This window comes from Hibiscus syriacus, unplaced genomic scaffold (genome assembly GCF_006381635.1).
Source record: "Hibiscus syriacus cultivar Baekdansim isolate YM2019G1 unplaced genomic scaffold, ASM638163v2 tig00111952_pilon, whole genome shotgun sequence".
Taxonomy (NCBI): Eukaryota; Viridiplantae; Streptophyta; class Magnoliopsida; order Malvales; family Malvaceae; genus Hibiscus; species Hibiscus syriacus.
In genome coordinates this window covers 927275-945807 of record NW_024063220.1, presented here as the reverse complement: position 1 = coordinate 945807, position 18533 = coordinate 927275, and the positions used below count along the sequence as shown (strand labels likewise).

At 33.8% G+C, this 18533-nt stretch overlaps 2 protein-coding genes across 2 annotated transcripts; one reads left to right on the top strand and one right to left on the bottom strand.

The window, feature by feature from the left end:
* Positions 1 to 5460: 5460 nt before the first annotated feature.
* Positions 5461 to 14093, bottom strand: LOC120173470 (probable RNA methyltransferase At5g51130). The gene is made up of 8 exons (XM_039180629.1): positions 13791 to 14093; positions 13580 to 13700; positions 12748 to 12795; positions 6448 to 6715; positions 6248 to 6335; positions 6055 to 6120; positions 5902 to 5970; positions 5461 to 5801 (listed from the first exon to the last, which is right to left on the bottom strand). The coding sequence occupies exons 1-8, from the start codon at positions 13992 to 13994 to the stop codon at positions 5712 to 5714; spliced, it is 954 nt and encodes a 317-aa protein (XP_039036560.1). The 5' UTR covers positions 13995 to 14093; the 3' UTR covers positions 5461 to 5711.
* A 1427-nt stretch (positions 14094 to 15520) lies between these two features.
* Positions 15521 to 17046, top strand: LOC120173464. The gene is made up of 5 exons (XM_039180627.1): positions 15521 to 15563; positions 15642 to 15698; positions 15880 to 16028; positions 16119 to 16246; positions 16712 to 17046. Exons 1-5 carry the CDS (start codon positions 15521 to 15523, stop codon positions 16719 to 16721), a joined length of 387 nt encoding a protein of 128 aa, XP_039036558.1. The 3' UTR covers positions 16722 to 17046.
* The last annotated feature ends 1487 nt before the right edge of the window (positions 17047 to 18533 follow it).

The following is an 18533-nucleotide window of genomic DNA, read 5'->3' as shown; positions in this document are numbered from 1 at the left end:
CAACAATTGGTAACAATTGATATCTTTTTCATTAAACAATTTATTAAGGAGGAGTTTTGCCAAAAACAATTTTTCAAATGTTTTGTTATATCAAAAGGGGGGAGATTGTTGAACTATGTTTTGATATAACAATTTAAGGCAAAATATTTTTGGACTTGAATTGAATTTGCAAAATGTTTTTGGATTTGAATTGAATTTATTCAAAGTTTTCAAAAGGTTTCAAAAATAATTCAAAGTCCATTAAATTCGGATTTGAGAAAAATGATAAAGGGTGTCAAAGTGCATCCATGCATCCCTGCAGTGCATCCATGCATCCTTGCAGTACATCCATGCATCTGCACTAATGCATCGATGCATCAGGCAATGCATCCATGCATCCAAACATCGAATGCAATTAGTGCATCGATGCATCCTTGCCATGCATCCATGCATCCTTGCCATGCATCGATGCATCCTGCCATGCATCCATGCATCAAGGCTGCAACGGCTAGTAACGGCTAGTTTATTTGAATTTAATGAAGGGGTATCGATGCACCTTGATCATGCATCGATGCATCATGTTATGGGCAGCCTTTTTGAGTAGAAAAATCATCCCCAAACGACTCCAAAACATCCCCAACGGCTATATACAACATCAAACACATTCCAAGCTATAAATACAAGCTGAGGACACTTGAAGAAGTAAGAGAACAACTATCCAAGCAATCAAACACAAGAGAAGAGTTTTTCATTCTTATTTCATCTTTCTCTTGTAAATATTTTGTACTTGTGAGCTCAATCTTGAAAATAACTACCTTAGAGAGGTTTTCTTGTTTACTTATTTTATCCTTTTGTAAAGGGGAAAGGTTCTAGCTTAGCCCGTGTAAAATCTAGGGAAAGGTTCTAGTTTAACCCGTGAAAAACTAGGGAGTTGTAAGGTTATCTCTTTGTCCTCAAAAGAAAGAACAAATTAGTGAATTTGTTGGAAAATCCTTAGTGAGGAGCTAAGGTAGTGGATGTAGACTTTGGTTGAGAAAGTCGAACCACTATAAATCGTTGTGCAATTCTTTATCTTTCAATCTCCTTACTCCCTAAACAAAAACCGTTCCGACCCCTCTTTGCAAATCGTTTCGGTTGTCGATTCGAGCATCCGAAAATCCCAACAGACGTCACAAATGATGAAGATGCTGAAGTAACCAACCTTTGTCTTATTGTCATCCAAGAAGATTCAAAGGTATCTTCTAACTCAAATGAATAAAATTCATACTCTTTTGATAAGTTACAAGATTCTTATTATGAATTAATTTTAGAATTTGAGGCCATGAATTCCAAATATAATAAAATAATTCTAAGTTTAAAATAAAAAATGATTATATTTTAAAAGCAAAATTGGATTTTAAAAATTAAAATGAAACTTTGAAAAAGCATTTAGATTTTCCAAAGATTAAAATTGTACAATTTGAAAAAAGGAAATCTTGATTTGAAAAACAAGCTTGAAATTTTAAGAAAATAAAAAGAAATTATTTCTTAGGATTCATCAAAAGTCAATAATGGAAAAATATTCACATTGGTATTGCCATGGTCGTACATCACATACTTGTCCTATAAAGATTAAAATTATAAAATTAGATAAGTTTGAGTTCCTAAGGGAACCAGAGACATTGAAGCTAACATTCAAGGATCCAAATCAATTTGGGTACAAAAAATCAAGTAAATATCTCTTTTAGGTGTGTTGGAGAAATGGTGATCAATGACAAACAATTGGGATGCTTTAGACACACTAAGGAATGGCACTTGAAGAAAGGATAATTTAACAAATCAACCTAATTCAAGTGATAACACATTTTTAATTTCATGTAATTTTATGTCAATTGCATGCCTTTATATGTTTATATGCATGATTGAGTGTCCCCATGTAGTGCTTATTTGCAATTAGTCAAGAGGAGTTATTATTGCATGAGTTGCATTTTTAGGGCCTAATATGCTTATGTTGATGATTTTGGCCTTAAATTTGTAATATTTGATAATTATTAAAAAATAATGTTCTTCATAATTTATATTGATCATATGTAGTGATTTTGAGAATATTATGTTTAAATGAAGCAAAATTGAAAATATGCATGTTTAGGATCTTTAGAGCCATTGTATCTTTGTGTAAACTGATTTGGACTTTACCTGTGCAAATTATGAACTAAATTGATGAATAATAAAATTGGCATAATTTGATGTTTCAAGTTGACATTAATGCACATTTAGTATCATATAAATCATTAAAATTATTTTTTTTTATCAATAATATGACTTAGATTGCATCAAATTCGAGTCAAGTGTCATCCAATTTGGTCCTTAGAGTATAACTGAAAAATTATAGAAAAAATATTGATCCCTTTAAATAAAGGATTGGTCTCTTGTATTTTCCAGAAAAAATGATCGATCCCTTTGCAAAAAAGGATCGATCTCTTTTCTAAGGATCAATCCCTTTTTGTGATGGATCGATCCCTTTAAGTCGAATTTACAGGGAAAAAGGTATTTAAAGTCTACTTGAGCGCATATCTTATCCCACAAGGCCATATTTCGAACCAAACTTTCCCAAAACACCTAAAACTTCAAATTTCAATGACTCCTTTAATTTGAATTCGTTTATCAAGGGGCTATTGTGCGAAATTCATCCTTTAAACATTCTTTCTTTCTAGACTTTGAGGAGAGGGTGTTTCAGTATATCGGATCTCTCGAGCCCATGTTGATTATCACTTTGATGCGATTGAGCGTCGTCAGGATGCTCTTGGTGAAGAGGTTCGGGTGATCCAACATCATCTTGACGGATTTGCTTTCCTTTTTTCATCACCATCTTAGTTCATGCATGCATTTTTATTATCGTATTTTTAAGACTTTACTATATTTGACTTTGGATGATTGATATGATGAACCTATATTTATTTGGATATTATTTAAATTTTGGATGGTTTTTATGTTGGATATTTGAACTTATATGGATGCTTATGCTTTTGGTACTTTACCCTATATGGATGTTATTTAAAAAAAATACTATGATTCATGATATTTACCTTAATATGATTATTCTTCATTCTATTTTTATTTTTGTTTACTTTATCTCGTTTGTTATATGATACTAACATTGTTAAGGTAGGGGATGTAGACTCTGATTGATAAAGTCGAACCACTCTAAATTGTTGTGAAAATCTTTCTTTTTTTCAATTGCTTCTACAAAAATTTTAAAAGGACAATTCACCCCATCTTGATATTTTTTGGTTGTTCGTAAGAACTAACATAATGTCAATTAAAATCTAATGTCAATGGACTATAATGGTATCTCTTGTTGATATACTATAAATTTGATTATATTTTTCTAATTTATAAATGAAAGTTAATAAATCTTGTATTTTTATTTATAAAAAAAGTAATCTTTTATCCCATTTATGGAGTTATGCATAATGCCAAATATTTTGGGTTAGTAATTTTGGGCTAATCCGAGAGGATTTTGGATAAATCCAATAACATCATTGTAGGAAGTCTTGGTCCAAGTATGAATTGAATTGGACTTAGATTGAGCTTAATTAGAAATAAAAATGATGTTTATGAATTGGAATTAATTGAAGAATGACTAAAGTTGTAATTTACCCCTAAAGTGTTTTAAAGGTTGAATCCCATTTATGAAACAAGTTGTAAATGGGCAAAGCATCTCATTTCCTCACCATCTCTCGTCTTCTTTCCTATTTCAAAAGCTCATCTCCTCCTATTCTCTATCTTGCGCAAAGGTGATAGCTTGGTTAATCAAGATTTCCTTATTAAATCAAATGAGAAAAATAGTGTAATCCTCTTTCTTAGAGCCTCATTTTGAACTCTCATCTTTTTGATTTGGCTATGGAGCCATGGATGGAGGTTTAAGAAGGGTTTAGGTTTGTGGGCAAAAATCAGTTCGTTTGAGTTAGATTTCGTTCTTGTAGAGCCTCCTTAACTCATTTTAAGTTTTTAGTTTAGCATGTGATTCATTGTTTTGCTTGTGGTAATGAGAGATGCGGGGGAAAGCTCTAAGGTCAAGGGAAAGAAAAAACTAGTTCTTTGATGAGTTTAGGGTTGATTCTCCAACAACTAGTAGTAAGATAACACACTTTTAACACTTCTATAACTCTTGTAGATAAACATATGTAGTGTGGTTGCTTATTAGTATTTATGAAGCATTTTAGTGCATTTGGGTTCATAAGATGAAATAGAATATTTGATATTGTCCATGCATAAAGAAATGATCTTTTATGAACATTTAACCCTACATAAGCTTTAAACAATGTTTGGGAACCTTGGGAGGGTCTTAGGAGTGACTTGAAGAATTTCTCTCGTGAAAAATAGGATATTCTAAGTTCAAGGTATCAATACTATAAGAATAGTATCAATATTGCTAGTATAATAAGCAAAGATCAAGATCTTTGTGAGGTAGTATCAGCACTTAAAATGCTAGTTGAATGTTGTATTGATGTTATGTGATCTAGACACATTTTGAGTACTCTAGAGGAGTGGACTAGCCGATGAGGTGTCGATGCTACGTGGCACGAACCTAGCCTATGGTAGATCTTACCCAATGTACCTCCAGAAAACAAATAGGGGTGTGAGTTCCGTGATGCTATTGTGACCCCGAGCTACACCATGATGCTTGGTTATGTTGTGTGTTTAATATACTTCCTTCTTCATGACTGTATTTCCTAGCATGCTCATTTATTGAATGTTTGTAGTATGGTAGTGTTATTTGTGTAGCATTTAGCTTGTGAGTTCAACGTTCGAAATGTGTTTCCGTGCGTAGGTTCTTATGTGCTAATTCGAGGAGCTCATAATCAGATTGTAGGTTTCTAGACTTGGTCGATTATCAGAGTACATTTCGAGTATTTTTAGTGGGCATGTACTGTTATAGATCCTTATGTATTTGAGTCGTAAGCTCTACTTTTCTGACTATGTATTTTGGGATGTATCTATAGAGTTCCCCACATTTTGTAAACTTATGGTATTTTGATTTTATTATGTTTTAAATTATGGTTTACATTTTATGGATGTGACGAATGTTTTTAAAAAAAATGGTTAATCACTTTATCAATTCCGTGTAATATTGTAATCTTCCGGATTTTCAGGTCAGGACGAAATAGGGTGTTACATTATGGATCTATTTAAAAAAAGAAAAATTGTATCAAAGGCTACTCAATTATGAATAAGTCTACAATTTGACTACAACACTTTAAAAGTGTACAATTTGGTTATTTTATTTTATCAAAGTTGGTGCAAAATCAGTTCCTCTTTATCTTAAGAAACAAAGGTCATTCAATGCTTGTATACTTTACGTCCCAATCTCAAATCAAAATAATTCATATTTGAATAATTTAGATCCGATCATTTTCAAATTCTAGTTCGACAATTTCAGATAGTTTTTGTTACTTTTGAGTTAATAATTATATCGGATTTTAGGTTAACAAATCTCACTAACAAAAATTTAAAGATGATGCAACACATTTCACTGAAAACCAACTTCAAAGTTTTAGTGGATACAAAATATCATACAAAAAAAATAAAACTAAAACTGCCGTATGAGCAGCAACAACACCATTGCTCCCATGTCCGGTGCCATAACACAAGTCACGTCCCTGAGAGTCTTTTAATACCCTTTCTTCTATGATCATCTGTAGCATGCAAAAACCGGACTATCAAAACCAAATTCAGTCTATCGGAACCGGTCATTTGTGGTAGGCAAAGATTGGTCTATCGAAACCGGCTTTAGTGCCTGATAACTCTGAAGTTAGATCCACGACTCTTCTGAATCCTATCTGCGATTCAGATACACAATTCTCGAATCAATAATTGACCGTACCATCTGATCTGATCTGTAACCTCAGCCTCAGGCATCATAAATGACAAAATATATACCTTGTCCAGAAGAATTTCCCGAAAGGAATCCGGTCTGTACTCAATATCATGATAATTGCTAGATGTTGTCTGCAATATATGGTAGGAAGTGCCACAAGTATTGAAGTTCCCTCGATAATTGTTTGCATTTACTAAAAAAGAATAGAACTATACCTCAGAGACTTTGCGGTTCTTTTCATATGAATTCCAAGGTTGAGGTTCCAAGACGAAGATGCCACCCTGCTCGTGTTCATATCACATGCAGTTCAGATGACTAAAATTAAATGAATTCTTCTACGGATGACAAGAAAATCGATACTCATTAATAAAAAAGAATTTGGCCCGAAAAAGGTGAATATGAAATTACCGGACGTAGAAGTCTCCAAATCTTTGAGAATGCTGTAATCAAGCCATCATCACCCCAGTTCAGGTGAATCCACTTCGTCACACTTAAACTGAATTGCAAAAGTATCCAATTGAAACAGAATGATATATTAGTAAAACGGACCACACTTTACGGATTAACCGAAGCCAAGAGCCACATATATACAACAAGAGAAGCCTTACCAAAGAACTGTATCATAATGTTTATCAGGCAGCCGACTCCGCACGAAATTTTCTTGTTGAAAAGAGACTATATCTGATAGATTTCTTTCACCAGAAGAATTATGACTTGAGCCATTGTCTTCACCTTCATCTGAAGATTTAGTAGCACACTCCTCTGACCCATTTACATCTTGTAAAACCTTTACATTGGAATCATATGTACTTTTCTTCTCAGCAGATTCCATTTTCACAAATTTTTTAAGGTGCCAAAATGCTTCTTTGATTAGACCTAAGAATCACAAAAATGAAATTTGCTTTAATCTTCCCTCGGTTTCAGCCTAGCAACAGAAACTTCAACACTGGAAGCAACATATGCAGAACTGTGTTTAAAAAAGCGCCGCTTAAGCGCGATTAAAGCGCTAAGCGACTCGAGCGCGCGAGGCCCCTGGCGCTTCAACATAGCAAAAGCACTACGAATTCATTAAGCGGTAGTAATCGGCGCTTTTTCTGCGCTTTTAGCAAAGCCCTAATCGGCGCTTAATCGCGAGTTTAGAAGATACAATTCTGGGCTTTAGCAGATACGATTTTTGGGCTTGTTTAGGGTTTAGCGGGCTATTAGATTATCAGGCTTAGATCGGCTTTTAGTTTAGGCAGGCTAGGGTGAAAATGCGATTGAAATAGGCAGTAATCGAAGAATTTACAGAGAACGATTGAGGTTGAGCGGTAAAAAATTCACAAAGATCGATCATCTTCCACGCCTGTCACCTCACGCTCACGACTCCTGACTCACGACTCAAGTTTTGATCATCATCTTCCTCTCATCTCACGAGTCACGCTGCTGCTGCACTTCATCAACCGGTACGTAATTCTGTTGTTTATATACTTATAGTTTATTGCAAAATTGTGTTTTATAGTTTATAGAATATTGTTCTTCTTTATAGCTTATTGCTTTTTTTCTTCCTTTCGACGGATTGGGCATTGGAAGGAAGGTTAATTATAGAAAGTGATTGCAAGTCAGTGGTGGATTGGATTTTGTTGCCGACTTCATCTCCTCGTTTTCTTAGTTCGTTGGTTCAAAAAATTGCTTCCATAATCTTGGAGAGGGAAATCATTATTAGACATATCCCGAGGAGTTGCAATTGTGAGGCTGATTCTCTAGCTAAACAGGGGATTGGATGAATATTATTAAGTGTCATAGAGGTTTTCTAGCAGGTTCTTGGTCTATTAAGGCTGAAGGGGCTGGGAAAGTTTTGTTATTGTTTAAGGAAGGTTTGGTCGGTTAGGTAGTTTTGTTTAAATATTATGTAATTTTTATGGCTTTGTCAGTGTGTCTTGGTTGTATTTTATGTAATGAGTCCCTGATCAATAAAATCCTAAGGCACTCTTTTCCTCCCTCCAATGATTAAGGAACTTTCCCAAGAATTCCTTTAATCAAGAAGGGGGTTTTTAATGAGGCCTGTAATTTCTATAAAAAAAAATAGCTTATTGCTTTCTCCTTCATTAAGTACTTAGTATTGCTGAATTTTACATGTAGACAAGCAAAATGCTTGTTAAACTGGTAAAATTTCACTGACTCTGACTTTATAGTTTGACTTTATAAAATGTTTTATCGTTCTTTATAGTTTGACTTTATTGCTTTCTGTTTTATAGTTTGATTTTAAAAAAGTTCACTGACTTTATAAGGTCAAACTGGTATTACTTTCTATTTTATGTTTTATATGGTCAAACTGAATATCATGTATTCATGTTTAATTCAGTTTTAGTTGTTACTGGTATTGTTTTCTGTTTTTTAGTTGTTACATATATACTGATATAGTTTTTTAGACAAGCAAAATGCTTGTTGAATTTTAAATGTTTGTATTATGGTATAGATTGACTTTATAAGGTCAAAGTGTCAAACTGATTAACTTTCAACTTGGTAGAATAAATTTTCACATCCTTTCTGTTTTATGTTTTTCAAAATGGTATATAAATATATAATTCATCTTTTTTTTAGTTGTTACTGCCTTACTGGTATAGTTTGTAACTTTGTATACTGGTATTGCTTTCTGTTATTTTAGTTTGACTTTATGTTTAATTTATCTTTTATAGAATGACTTCAACGGCGGGTAACGCGGGTTCTTCAAAGAACGGGTAAGAAGACTCGGTTAGGAAATATGCAATACAAGATCCGAATAATAAAATCAGCTTTACATGCTCTTTTTGTGGACAAACATGTAAGGGAGGTGTGTTTTGGATCAAACTGCATATGATTGGTGGTTTTAAGGATGCTCGTAAATGTCCAAACTGTCCGGAGCATGTGCAGGAAGAATTAAATGCGTTCATGATGAAGAAACAAACGTCAAAGGCAGAACAACATATGCAAGCAAAAAACTGGATGCACCAACAACAACCTGATGAATACGATGGTGAAGAAGATGTTGTTGAAATAGGCAGTCGTAGTAGCAAGATGCCCCCACCCAAAAAACCAAGGCAAAAAGGTCCTATGGACATGTACTTCATTCCTAATCCTCGAGAAGCAATCAAAGCTAGGAAGGAAGGGAGACAACAAACCATCAATGAAACGTGTCGATAGGACCTTAGGGATAAAGTTTGTCATGAGATTGGGAGGTGGTTTTATGATGCAGGTATTATAAATAATTAAATATTTAATGTTTTTTGAGTTTTAAGTTGCTGTAAGTCTTTTTTTTTTGTTTATGCTGATGGAAATATTTTTTTTTATGTAGGCATTCCTTTTAATGCCGCAACATATGAGAGTTTTCAAATAATGATCGAAGCAATCAGACAGTTTGGCCCCGGGATGAAAGCACCAAGTATGTACGAGTTAAGAGTTCTCATACTTAACAAGGAATTAGAGGAAGTTCAAAACCAAATTGTGGAAAATAGAAAGAATGGGCAGAAAAAGGTTGTTCAATACTATCGGATGGATGGCGTGATTCCGTTGTTCAAAAAGATATCATCAACTTCATGGTAAACTCCCCAAAGGGTTCGATCTTCGTGAAGTCACTTGATGTATCTGATGTTTCAAAGGATGCTGATTTGTTGTTTTATGTTCTTGATAAAATGGTGGAGGAGGTTGGTGAAGAGAATGTGGTGTAGGTGGTGATTGATAATGCATCAGCTTATGTGAAGGCAGGTAAGAGTTGAGTTGCAACTTTAGTCTTTTGATAATCTCTTGTCTAATGTCATCTACTCATCTTATTCCTCTAACTTTGTAGGGAAGTTGTTGGAAGCTAAAAGACCACATCTCTATTGGACACCATGTGTTGCACATTGCCTAGACTTGATGTTGGAGGATATTGGCAAACACATTCCTAGGGTTAAAAATGCTTTAAAAAAGGCCATTTACTCAAATGGATATATATATAGTCATGTTGGTTTGGTGAACTTGATGAGAAAGTTCACAAACCAAAGAAACTTGCATAGGCCGGCCATCACAAGATTTGCTACTTCCTTCATCACTCTTGCCCAAATCCACAAACAAAAAACAATTTGAGGAAGATGGTGACTTCTCAAGAGTGGGAAGCGAGCAAGTGGTCTAAAGAACCCACGGGTAAGAAAATAAAGTCTTACATTTTGCAAGAAACGTTTTGGAGGAATGTACTTTATTCTCTCAAGTTGACGGGCCCCTTAGTGAAAGTTCTTAGACTAGTTGATGGAGAAAAAAATCCAGCCAAGGGGTACATCTATGAGGCAATGGATAGAGCTAAGAAGGCGATTCGTGATAGTTTTCCGAATCGAGAGGATGATTACAAGAAAGCTTTTGAAATTATAGATCATAGGTGGGAATGTCAACTACATAAACCTTTGCATGTTGCGGGACATTTCTTGAACCCGAGAATCTTTTATGATGAAGTTGGTGGTGTGCTTTGTGAAGAAGTTGAAAACGGTTTTTATGATGCATGTTGAGGCTTGTTCGCGGCCAAGAAACTCAAGACAAGATTTCAGACGAGTTAGTTAAATACCGAAAGGCAGAATGTCTCTTTGGTATTAGCTTGGCTGTTAGGCAAAGGAAAACAAAATCACCAGGTAAAAAAATGCTACTTTATATTTTAAGTTATATTAATTATTCTCTCAAATATAGTTTATGCTTCATGTTCATTTTACATTTTTTATAGCTGATTGGTGGACAATGTATGAATCTTCGGCTCCTAACTTGAAAAAGTTTGCTATACGGATTCTTAGGTGGTGTTTGTTTTTGCAGAGGTAAAAGGTTTGCAGTCTGCGAACCACATCTGCAACAGAAAAGGTGGACCAAAAGTCTGCAGTCTGCAAGAAGAAGACTGTTTGTTTTTTAACGTCCGCAGACTGCTAAAATAAACTGAAATATAAATAAAATGATTTTTTAAACTTAAAAGAGTTTTGCAATACTGAGATTTAAATAATTTTAGTTTTACAATACTGAAATTTAAATAATTCATACAACTACAATAATAAATTTTTTAGAAAAACAAACATCACCTTATTAATTCTATTATAAGTCTCACATAATCACATGTATTATTAGTTTTATAAGTTTTATAGAATAAAATTTATAAATGATTATTAAATTATATGATTTTTTTAAATATGCAATTATGTAATACTTTTCATTTTTTTAAATATATTCATAATTTATTTTTATAATTATATGATATTTTTAGAAAAAAAATTTAATTTATCAAATTATTTTATGATTATTTTTTATTTAATTGTGATTATATTTTAAAATTTTAAAAACATAATTTATAATTTTTTTATATTTTAAAATCTTAATTATCAAACAATGAAATCATTTTTTATTAAGCAATGTGGTTTAAATACTTACATTTTGTATAAAAAATTTAAATATAATTTAAAAATAACAAATCCAAAAAAATATTATATTTAAGCTTAAATAAAAATAATTAAAATAAATATAAAATTTTAATAATTAAAATTAAATATCTATAATATAATATTAAAAAATTAATATTTAATTTATTTAAAAAAATTAATATCTATAATTTTATATTAAAAATTAATATTTAATTTATTTAAAAAATTAATATTAAAATTAAAATCAAATATAATATAATATAAAATTAAATATAAAACCTCTTTGAAGAAGTTAGAAGACGTCTGCAGACATAAGACCACGTAGTCACGCGCAGACGTTAGAAGAGTTTCTGTCTTCTAAAAAACAAACGGTCTGCGAAGCCCAATGTCTGCGCGGCGCAGACATAAGAGCTTTGCAGACCTTACACAGTAAAAACAAACACCACCTTAGTCTCACTTGTAGTGCTACAAGTTGTGAGAGAAACTGGAGTGTTTTTCAACAAGCAAGTTATTTTTACATGTTTTTTCTTAATAATATTGCTGGAAATTATATATATATATATATACATAATGTTGCTAACATCCAGTTTTGGTTTTTTTCTTGTAGCTTCACACTAAGAAACGAAATAGATTGGCACAATCTAGATTGAATGACATGGTGTTTGTGAAATTCAATCGTGCCTTGGAGCGTCGAGGTAAGGAGACTGGTCCCATTCTTTTGCAAGATATTGATGAGAGCAATGAGTGGTTCATGGGAAGAATGGAAGATGATGATTAGGCAGTGTTTATTGGTGAGGATTTGACATGGAGTGATGTTGCTAACGCTTCCGGTCCATATAAGCCTAGTTATCTAACTAGAGCATCAAAAGTAGTGAATAATGGAGCCGGACCATCGCGAAAAGATAAAGGAAAATCTCCTGCTCATAATCATATCTCTAGTAGACCATCTCGTAGATGCTTAGTTGATGAAGATGAGATGGAAGAAGATATTGGAGTGTCTAGTGATGAAGGAGATGGTGTTGTCCAAGTTGATGACGATGACGATTTAGAGGATTTTTAGTTATAAGGAATTGAGGGTTTAGAAAAATACTTTTGTTCATCTCACTTTAAACTACTTTTGGTGTAGACCATCTTTTGAGATTAATAAGCTCGTATAGTCGTATGGTTAATGGTATATAAGTATTTAAGTGTTTATAACTTATAAGTAAAATGAGAATTATATTTTGGTGTTTAAGTACTTATAAGTTTTGAATATATACATTGACACTTTGATATTTAAGTATTTATAAGATAATTTATAAATATTTTGTATTTTTTTGTGAATTTCGGCCTTTCTGGCTCTTCGTGTGCATAAAGCGATCGCTTTCGCTTAGCGCTTCGGCGTCTAGGACCCTAGGCGCTTTACGCTTTGTAAAACCAAGATGCAGAACCAAGGCTTATCCAACAAAAGTGATTAACTACAATATAAACATAAGTTAGAATACCTATGTTCTCAATATATCAGGGTTGCTGTTAGAATCTTACCAGAATCGATGTCGATTCCGAGGATGCTCTCGCAATTGTACTTCTTTGCTGCATAAATACGAAAGGTAAAAAAATACCAATGTTAACAAATACAACCCAAATACCTCGAATCATCATCACATTTTTTATGCCAAAATCTTAAGCTAGAAGGGACACTAAACAGTATAATCCCTGCACCTGTTAAAGCTTCGTGCAGTTAAAGCTAAGGTAATGTATATTCTGGATGTCATTGCATTGAAGAGCGACCACTGAAGAACAATGCACACTCAAAGTTTTGTCCCTTCACTTTGAAGAGAGCCCAAGGCATCTCTTGATGCTTGAACAGGCAAACCAATGGCCACTAAAAAACTAGCTTGGTATAAATCTTTCACCCATGACCACTATGTTCCTCGGGATCATTGGTTCAAGTAATTTTTCAGCGACCATGGCACCAAGCGCTCTCACTCATAGTTTTCCCTGTTCAAGCATTAAGAGACACATCCTGAGCCGAAGGACAACCTTGAGTGCATCCGAGGACAAGAGCTTCACATTATCAACACCATACTCTGACAGCACCCTAATGGCCTAACATTATACTTAACTAGTGCTGAGACGCTACACATGAAGGGTAGTGTGGCAGCGGGGACTTATTGTAGAATCGGAGAACCTTAGTTCCCGTCAAGCACCACAGTTACTTGATTCTACAACCAAGTCCCCGCTATCACACCATCCCACCCTCTCCTGCTAGTGGGTAGAGAGACAATCCCGATCATTCAACAGCAGTACAGACCGCAAAACGGGGAGATCACTCAACACTTCATAACACATAAAACCAATTTAGTAAAAGAAGTACCAATTTGGATTGTAATAATGCCACTGTTACAACCGATATCCAAGCAATCCTTCCCTTCAAACCACTCTTTCTTCAACACCCTAATGCGAGGATCTTCTTCTCTTTCAGCATCTCGTCCAATCTAATCATGCATATAAAAAAAATTAAAACCCCATTTTCTTCATGAAATATAAAACAAAACAAGTAAATATAAAAAGGGTTTTTTTATTACTCTGTAACCATAATAGTGCTGGTAATTCCCGTAAGGGAAAACTTTCTTGAATTTCTTGTTGGGGTTACTCTTTGTTTGAGTTTCAACGCTGCGTTTCGTCGCTTCTCTATCGTTCCCGTTTCTTCCTTCTTTCTCAGCCTCACCGTCTTGTTGTTTTCGCTTCTGCTTTCGGGTATCGCGCTTCTTTTCGTTGATTTCCGCCATAACTTCGTGAGGAAGAAAAGCAAGTGATGATGAAGAAGAAGCAGAGCGAGGGCGCTTTCTATTACTAGCTTCTTATGCTTTATTGAAAGGGTTTTAGAGATGAGTTAATCGGGTTTTGAAGAGAGGATCTTAAGCGCTGTAAAAATTTATAGGTTATAATTTGGGTAAACTACAAAAGTGGTCCCTTCTAGTTTTTGATCTGTCTTATTTTAGTCATAGATTTTGAAAAGGTTATGTTTATGTACCTTTTATTTTAAATCTGTCTTATTTTTATCATCGTTAACTCTCATTAGTTTGATTACGTGATATGTTGGTAAAAATGATTAAAATTTATGAGCTTATTGAGTGACTTCAGTAGTAGTTAAAGGGAGTATTATTCTCTTTTGAGGTATCGAGTTCAAGCAATTACATCTGTAAGGTGTATATACATTATGTATGCGATGCCAATGATTAATAAAAATTATGAACATACACTTATCTTGTATTTACATAAAACTAATAAAAAAAAATTAAAGTTTAATTTGACCTAAATATTAGATAAAAAATCATATTTGATCTTGGATTTTATCCTCTTTAAATGTGTAATTTTATTTAATAAATTAAATATAAATTAAAGTTATATAATATATTTAAAATTATTTTTTTAATTAAATATTTTTTAGAATAAAATATTAGTGGGATAACAAATAAATCAAGAAATTGATAGGAAGAAAGAATATATAAAGTATTGTAGACTAAATTATAAAATAAAAGATTAATTTAAAAAGAAGAAATTTATTGTCTAAAAAATATCATAAATAACATAATATTATAAAAACGAGTATCTTTTAAATTAAATGGAGTTTTATTCTGCCATTATTAACTTGTACTAAGGATTAATAGTATTAAATTTTGCAAGTTGCAGGTGCTGGGGGGGGGGGGCAGGACCCTAATAACTAAGGAAAATATTTGATCTTTTGGATATTTGATTTCATTTTACACTATTCTGATGTATAATTAAATTTGCTCTCTTTTCATTTTCATTTACGTTTTCTTCTCGCTCTTCCCTCAGTCAAACCCGCACACAAATTTTCCTACCGACAAAACTCCGAGGATCTAGAGGTTTGCTGTTTTTTTGTCCTAAATTTCGTGTCTTCTTTTTGTAGCTAACCTATCGATGCTTATGTTTTCAAGTAAGCTAAATCAAATCGATTGTGCAAAACACATTTAGGATTTGATATGTTGATGCTCATTTTGGTTATGGAGTTAGTTGCTGTTACCCATTTATTGTTTCAGTCGTTTTTGCTTCCATATGGGAATGCTCTTAGGTCCTTGTTGCCTGGTCATGAGGATTCAATAGAGGGTTATGGGAATGCTATAATTGGAGTAAAATCGACTGTGAAATCGGCGGTGGTCTGTAATCCTCTCACCATAAATGAATCTGATAGAGTACTAGGGATGTTGTTGTGTTTAATAATGTGGTGCTGAAGGATGGTAATAGTTTGAATTCCAATGTCGGTGTTGGTGTTGGGAATGGTGGTCGTATAATGGAGGATCACAGGGAAATCGAGAATGGTTTTGCATCAGAGGGTACGGATAGAATTGGTGTCGATGATGATGATGATGATGATGATGATGATGATGATGATGAATCTGATAATGGTGAAGATCGAAATGAGATTGATGTGTTGGAGGATGTCATTCGGGATCAAGGTGATTATGCAAGTACTACATTGAAAACGGAGTAGACACGTAGAGCTAGAAATGGTTTTGAGATAGAGCAGGTTGCGAAACATGGTCAAGAAGTGTCAACCGGAAAACTTAGGAGTATAAGATGATTGAGGTGGCTAAAGAACTTGGGGTTGTAAGTACGTCTTCATAGTTTTCTGCATTGCCTCTCCTGTAGTGTCTTCAATGGTGAACCAGACATCAAAATCGGTGATTGGTAAACCAGGAAAGAAAAAGATGAGATGTGAAACGCCACCAAAATCCGTGACTGCAATAGATGAGATGGACCGCATATTACTACGACACCTTAGCTCATCGCGTGTGGAGGTAATCTATACTTTTCGTGAATGGTTAAATATTATGCTTGCTGTATATATTGAATGTAAAAAGGAAAAGAAAACTATTGTGTGATTGCAGAGACCTCGTCATTCTTCTGTTGACGTAGAAATCTTTGCTGCAAGACTGCAGATCAGAAATGCTCCCATCATAGTGAACGATCAAGATCTTTACGCTCCTCTTTTTCGGAATGTTTCATCTTTTAAAAGGTAAGTTTACTTTAAGCCTAGCTCTGGATGATGATCACTATTTATAGATGTGCACTAAACTTGTTCTTTCTTATTACGACATTGCTTGGAATTTCAGCATCTATTATTGATATATCAGCCTACGATTTTCATTTTGTCTGTAATGAAAGATAGTAAATTGGAGTAATATCCGATTTCCATCTCGGATGAATAAAACCACCAGTGTCTTTTATGTTTTCGAGGTAAGATCAAAGATTTTTGCTCACAAACTGTCTTAAAAAACCCTTCTGCCTTTATAGAAAGCTTGAAGGCCGGACAGATAAATAGCTAAACCAAAAGGTATCAGTATTGGGACTTCCAATTTACTATTGTTGTTAAACTGTGGACCTAATTGTCTCACTGGTTCCGTATTTGTCTCTATATGTACTGCTTGGCGGACTTTGAGAAAACTGTTTTGATATCGAATGATGCTTTGGCACGTTGCAGGAGTTATTAACTTATGGAGCGCACACTCAGAGTTTACGTCTATAAAGATGGGAACAAACCCATCTTTCATCTACCGATACTTAAGGGATTATATGCCTCGGAGGGATGGTTTATGAAATTGATGCAAGGGAATAAGCGTTTCGTTGTGAAGGACCCTCGAAGGGCGCATCTGTTTTATATGCCTTTTAGTTCTCAAAAGCTGGAGTACACCCTTTATGTACGGAATTCACATAACCGGACTAACCTACGCCAGTTTATGAAGGATTACACAGAAACTATTGCAGCGAAGTATCCGTACTTTAACCGAACTGGTGGAGCAGATCATTTCCTCGTTGCTTGCCACGACTGAGTATGTTTTTCATTTCAAGCGTCATCTTAGTTTCTCGGTTTCATCCTATAATTTCCATGGAGCATATTGTTTTGATTGAAATATGATAACTGAATTTTTAGACTCCTGTAGACACTCGTTTTGTCCAGGTTTTTAAAAAAAAATCAGGCGAACATTCTAGCGCCTTCAAGCTTCAAGAAGCCGTCATCGTCATCACCTACATCACCAGCAGCCGAAAATCAAACCCAAAGTCGACAAAATCAAGCCAACAATAAAAAATCAAAGTCAAAAATAAATCCCGAAAGATATGGGATTTCACCATGCAACCATTATAAAAAGACCATTCGACCGAAAGAAAAAAAGGAGCCAAAACAAAAAAAAAAGAGAAGAGAGAACTTACCCTCGTCGGAGGCTTCAAACATCGTCGGAGAAGACGAAACATCGAAGGTAAAATTTAGATCTACGTCGATTTAGGAGTTTTTAGAAAGAAAGGTTGTCGGATTCGGCTTTAGGGTGGTGAGAGCTTCGATTTGATGTATTTTTGTATTTTCCAGTCACCGTGAATAGTGACTAATGGTGGTGAATAGTGATCGGCGGTGGTCAGAAGAGTGACCGGCCTTGGTTAGAATAGTGATCGGTCGTTGATCGATTTCCCTCCGGTGAGGGAGTTAAAGAGAAGTCAGAGCTTCTCTCTCTTAAAGAAACAAAAATAAAAACTGAGAGAAGAAGGAGGCATTTAGACATGTTATGGGATATAAATATCCTCCCAAAACTACATCGTTTTGATAAAAGACCTTTGTGTCATTTCGAAAATGGTCAAACCTCGTCCGCATTTCCTGTAATTTGTAATTTTTACATCTTAGTCACCAAATTTAATTTTCAGCATTTTAATTTAGATTTTGAATTTTATTATGGTTACATTTTAGTCCCTAATTTATGTTTTATTCGAATATGGCCTAGGAATTTATGCATGTTTTATTTTGTTCACTAGTGTAAATTATTTTTTATTTTATTTTTTATTTCTTTTAGAAATTAATATTTTCTTATTTTTCTTAATTTTTATTTATTTCTCTTGTGACATCTTTTTCACATTATTATTATTTTTATCTTAAAAAATTATTTTAATTTAATCTTCTAAAATTTTTCTTTTTGTTTAACATTCAATATTTTATTTTACCATCTAATATTTTGTTTGATTTTTTCAGTAGTAATTTCAATCGATAAAAGGTAAGTAATTCGAATTGAATTTTTAAATTTTAATTTTCGCAATTAAGACAACCGACAAATTAAATGGTACCGAAAGGGCAGTTCAAGGGTGTTAATTCTGTAACCGACTCCCGAACCTGTTTGAATCGAATCTTTGTAAACATAGATCAATTTTGTCTTAAAAATGATTTTTCTTAAAATTGTTTTTAAAAAAGACAGTTTTAGGTATTCGACCTACTTGACTCAAAGGTCGATGGCGACTCTATTCAAATTAATCCAAAATCACCA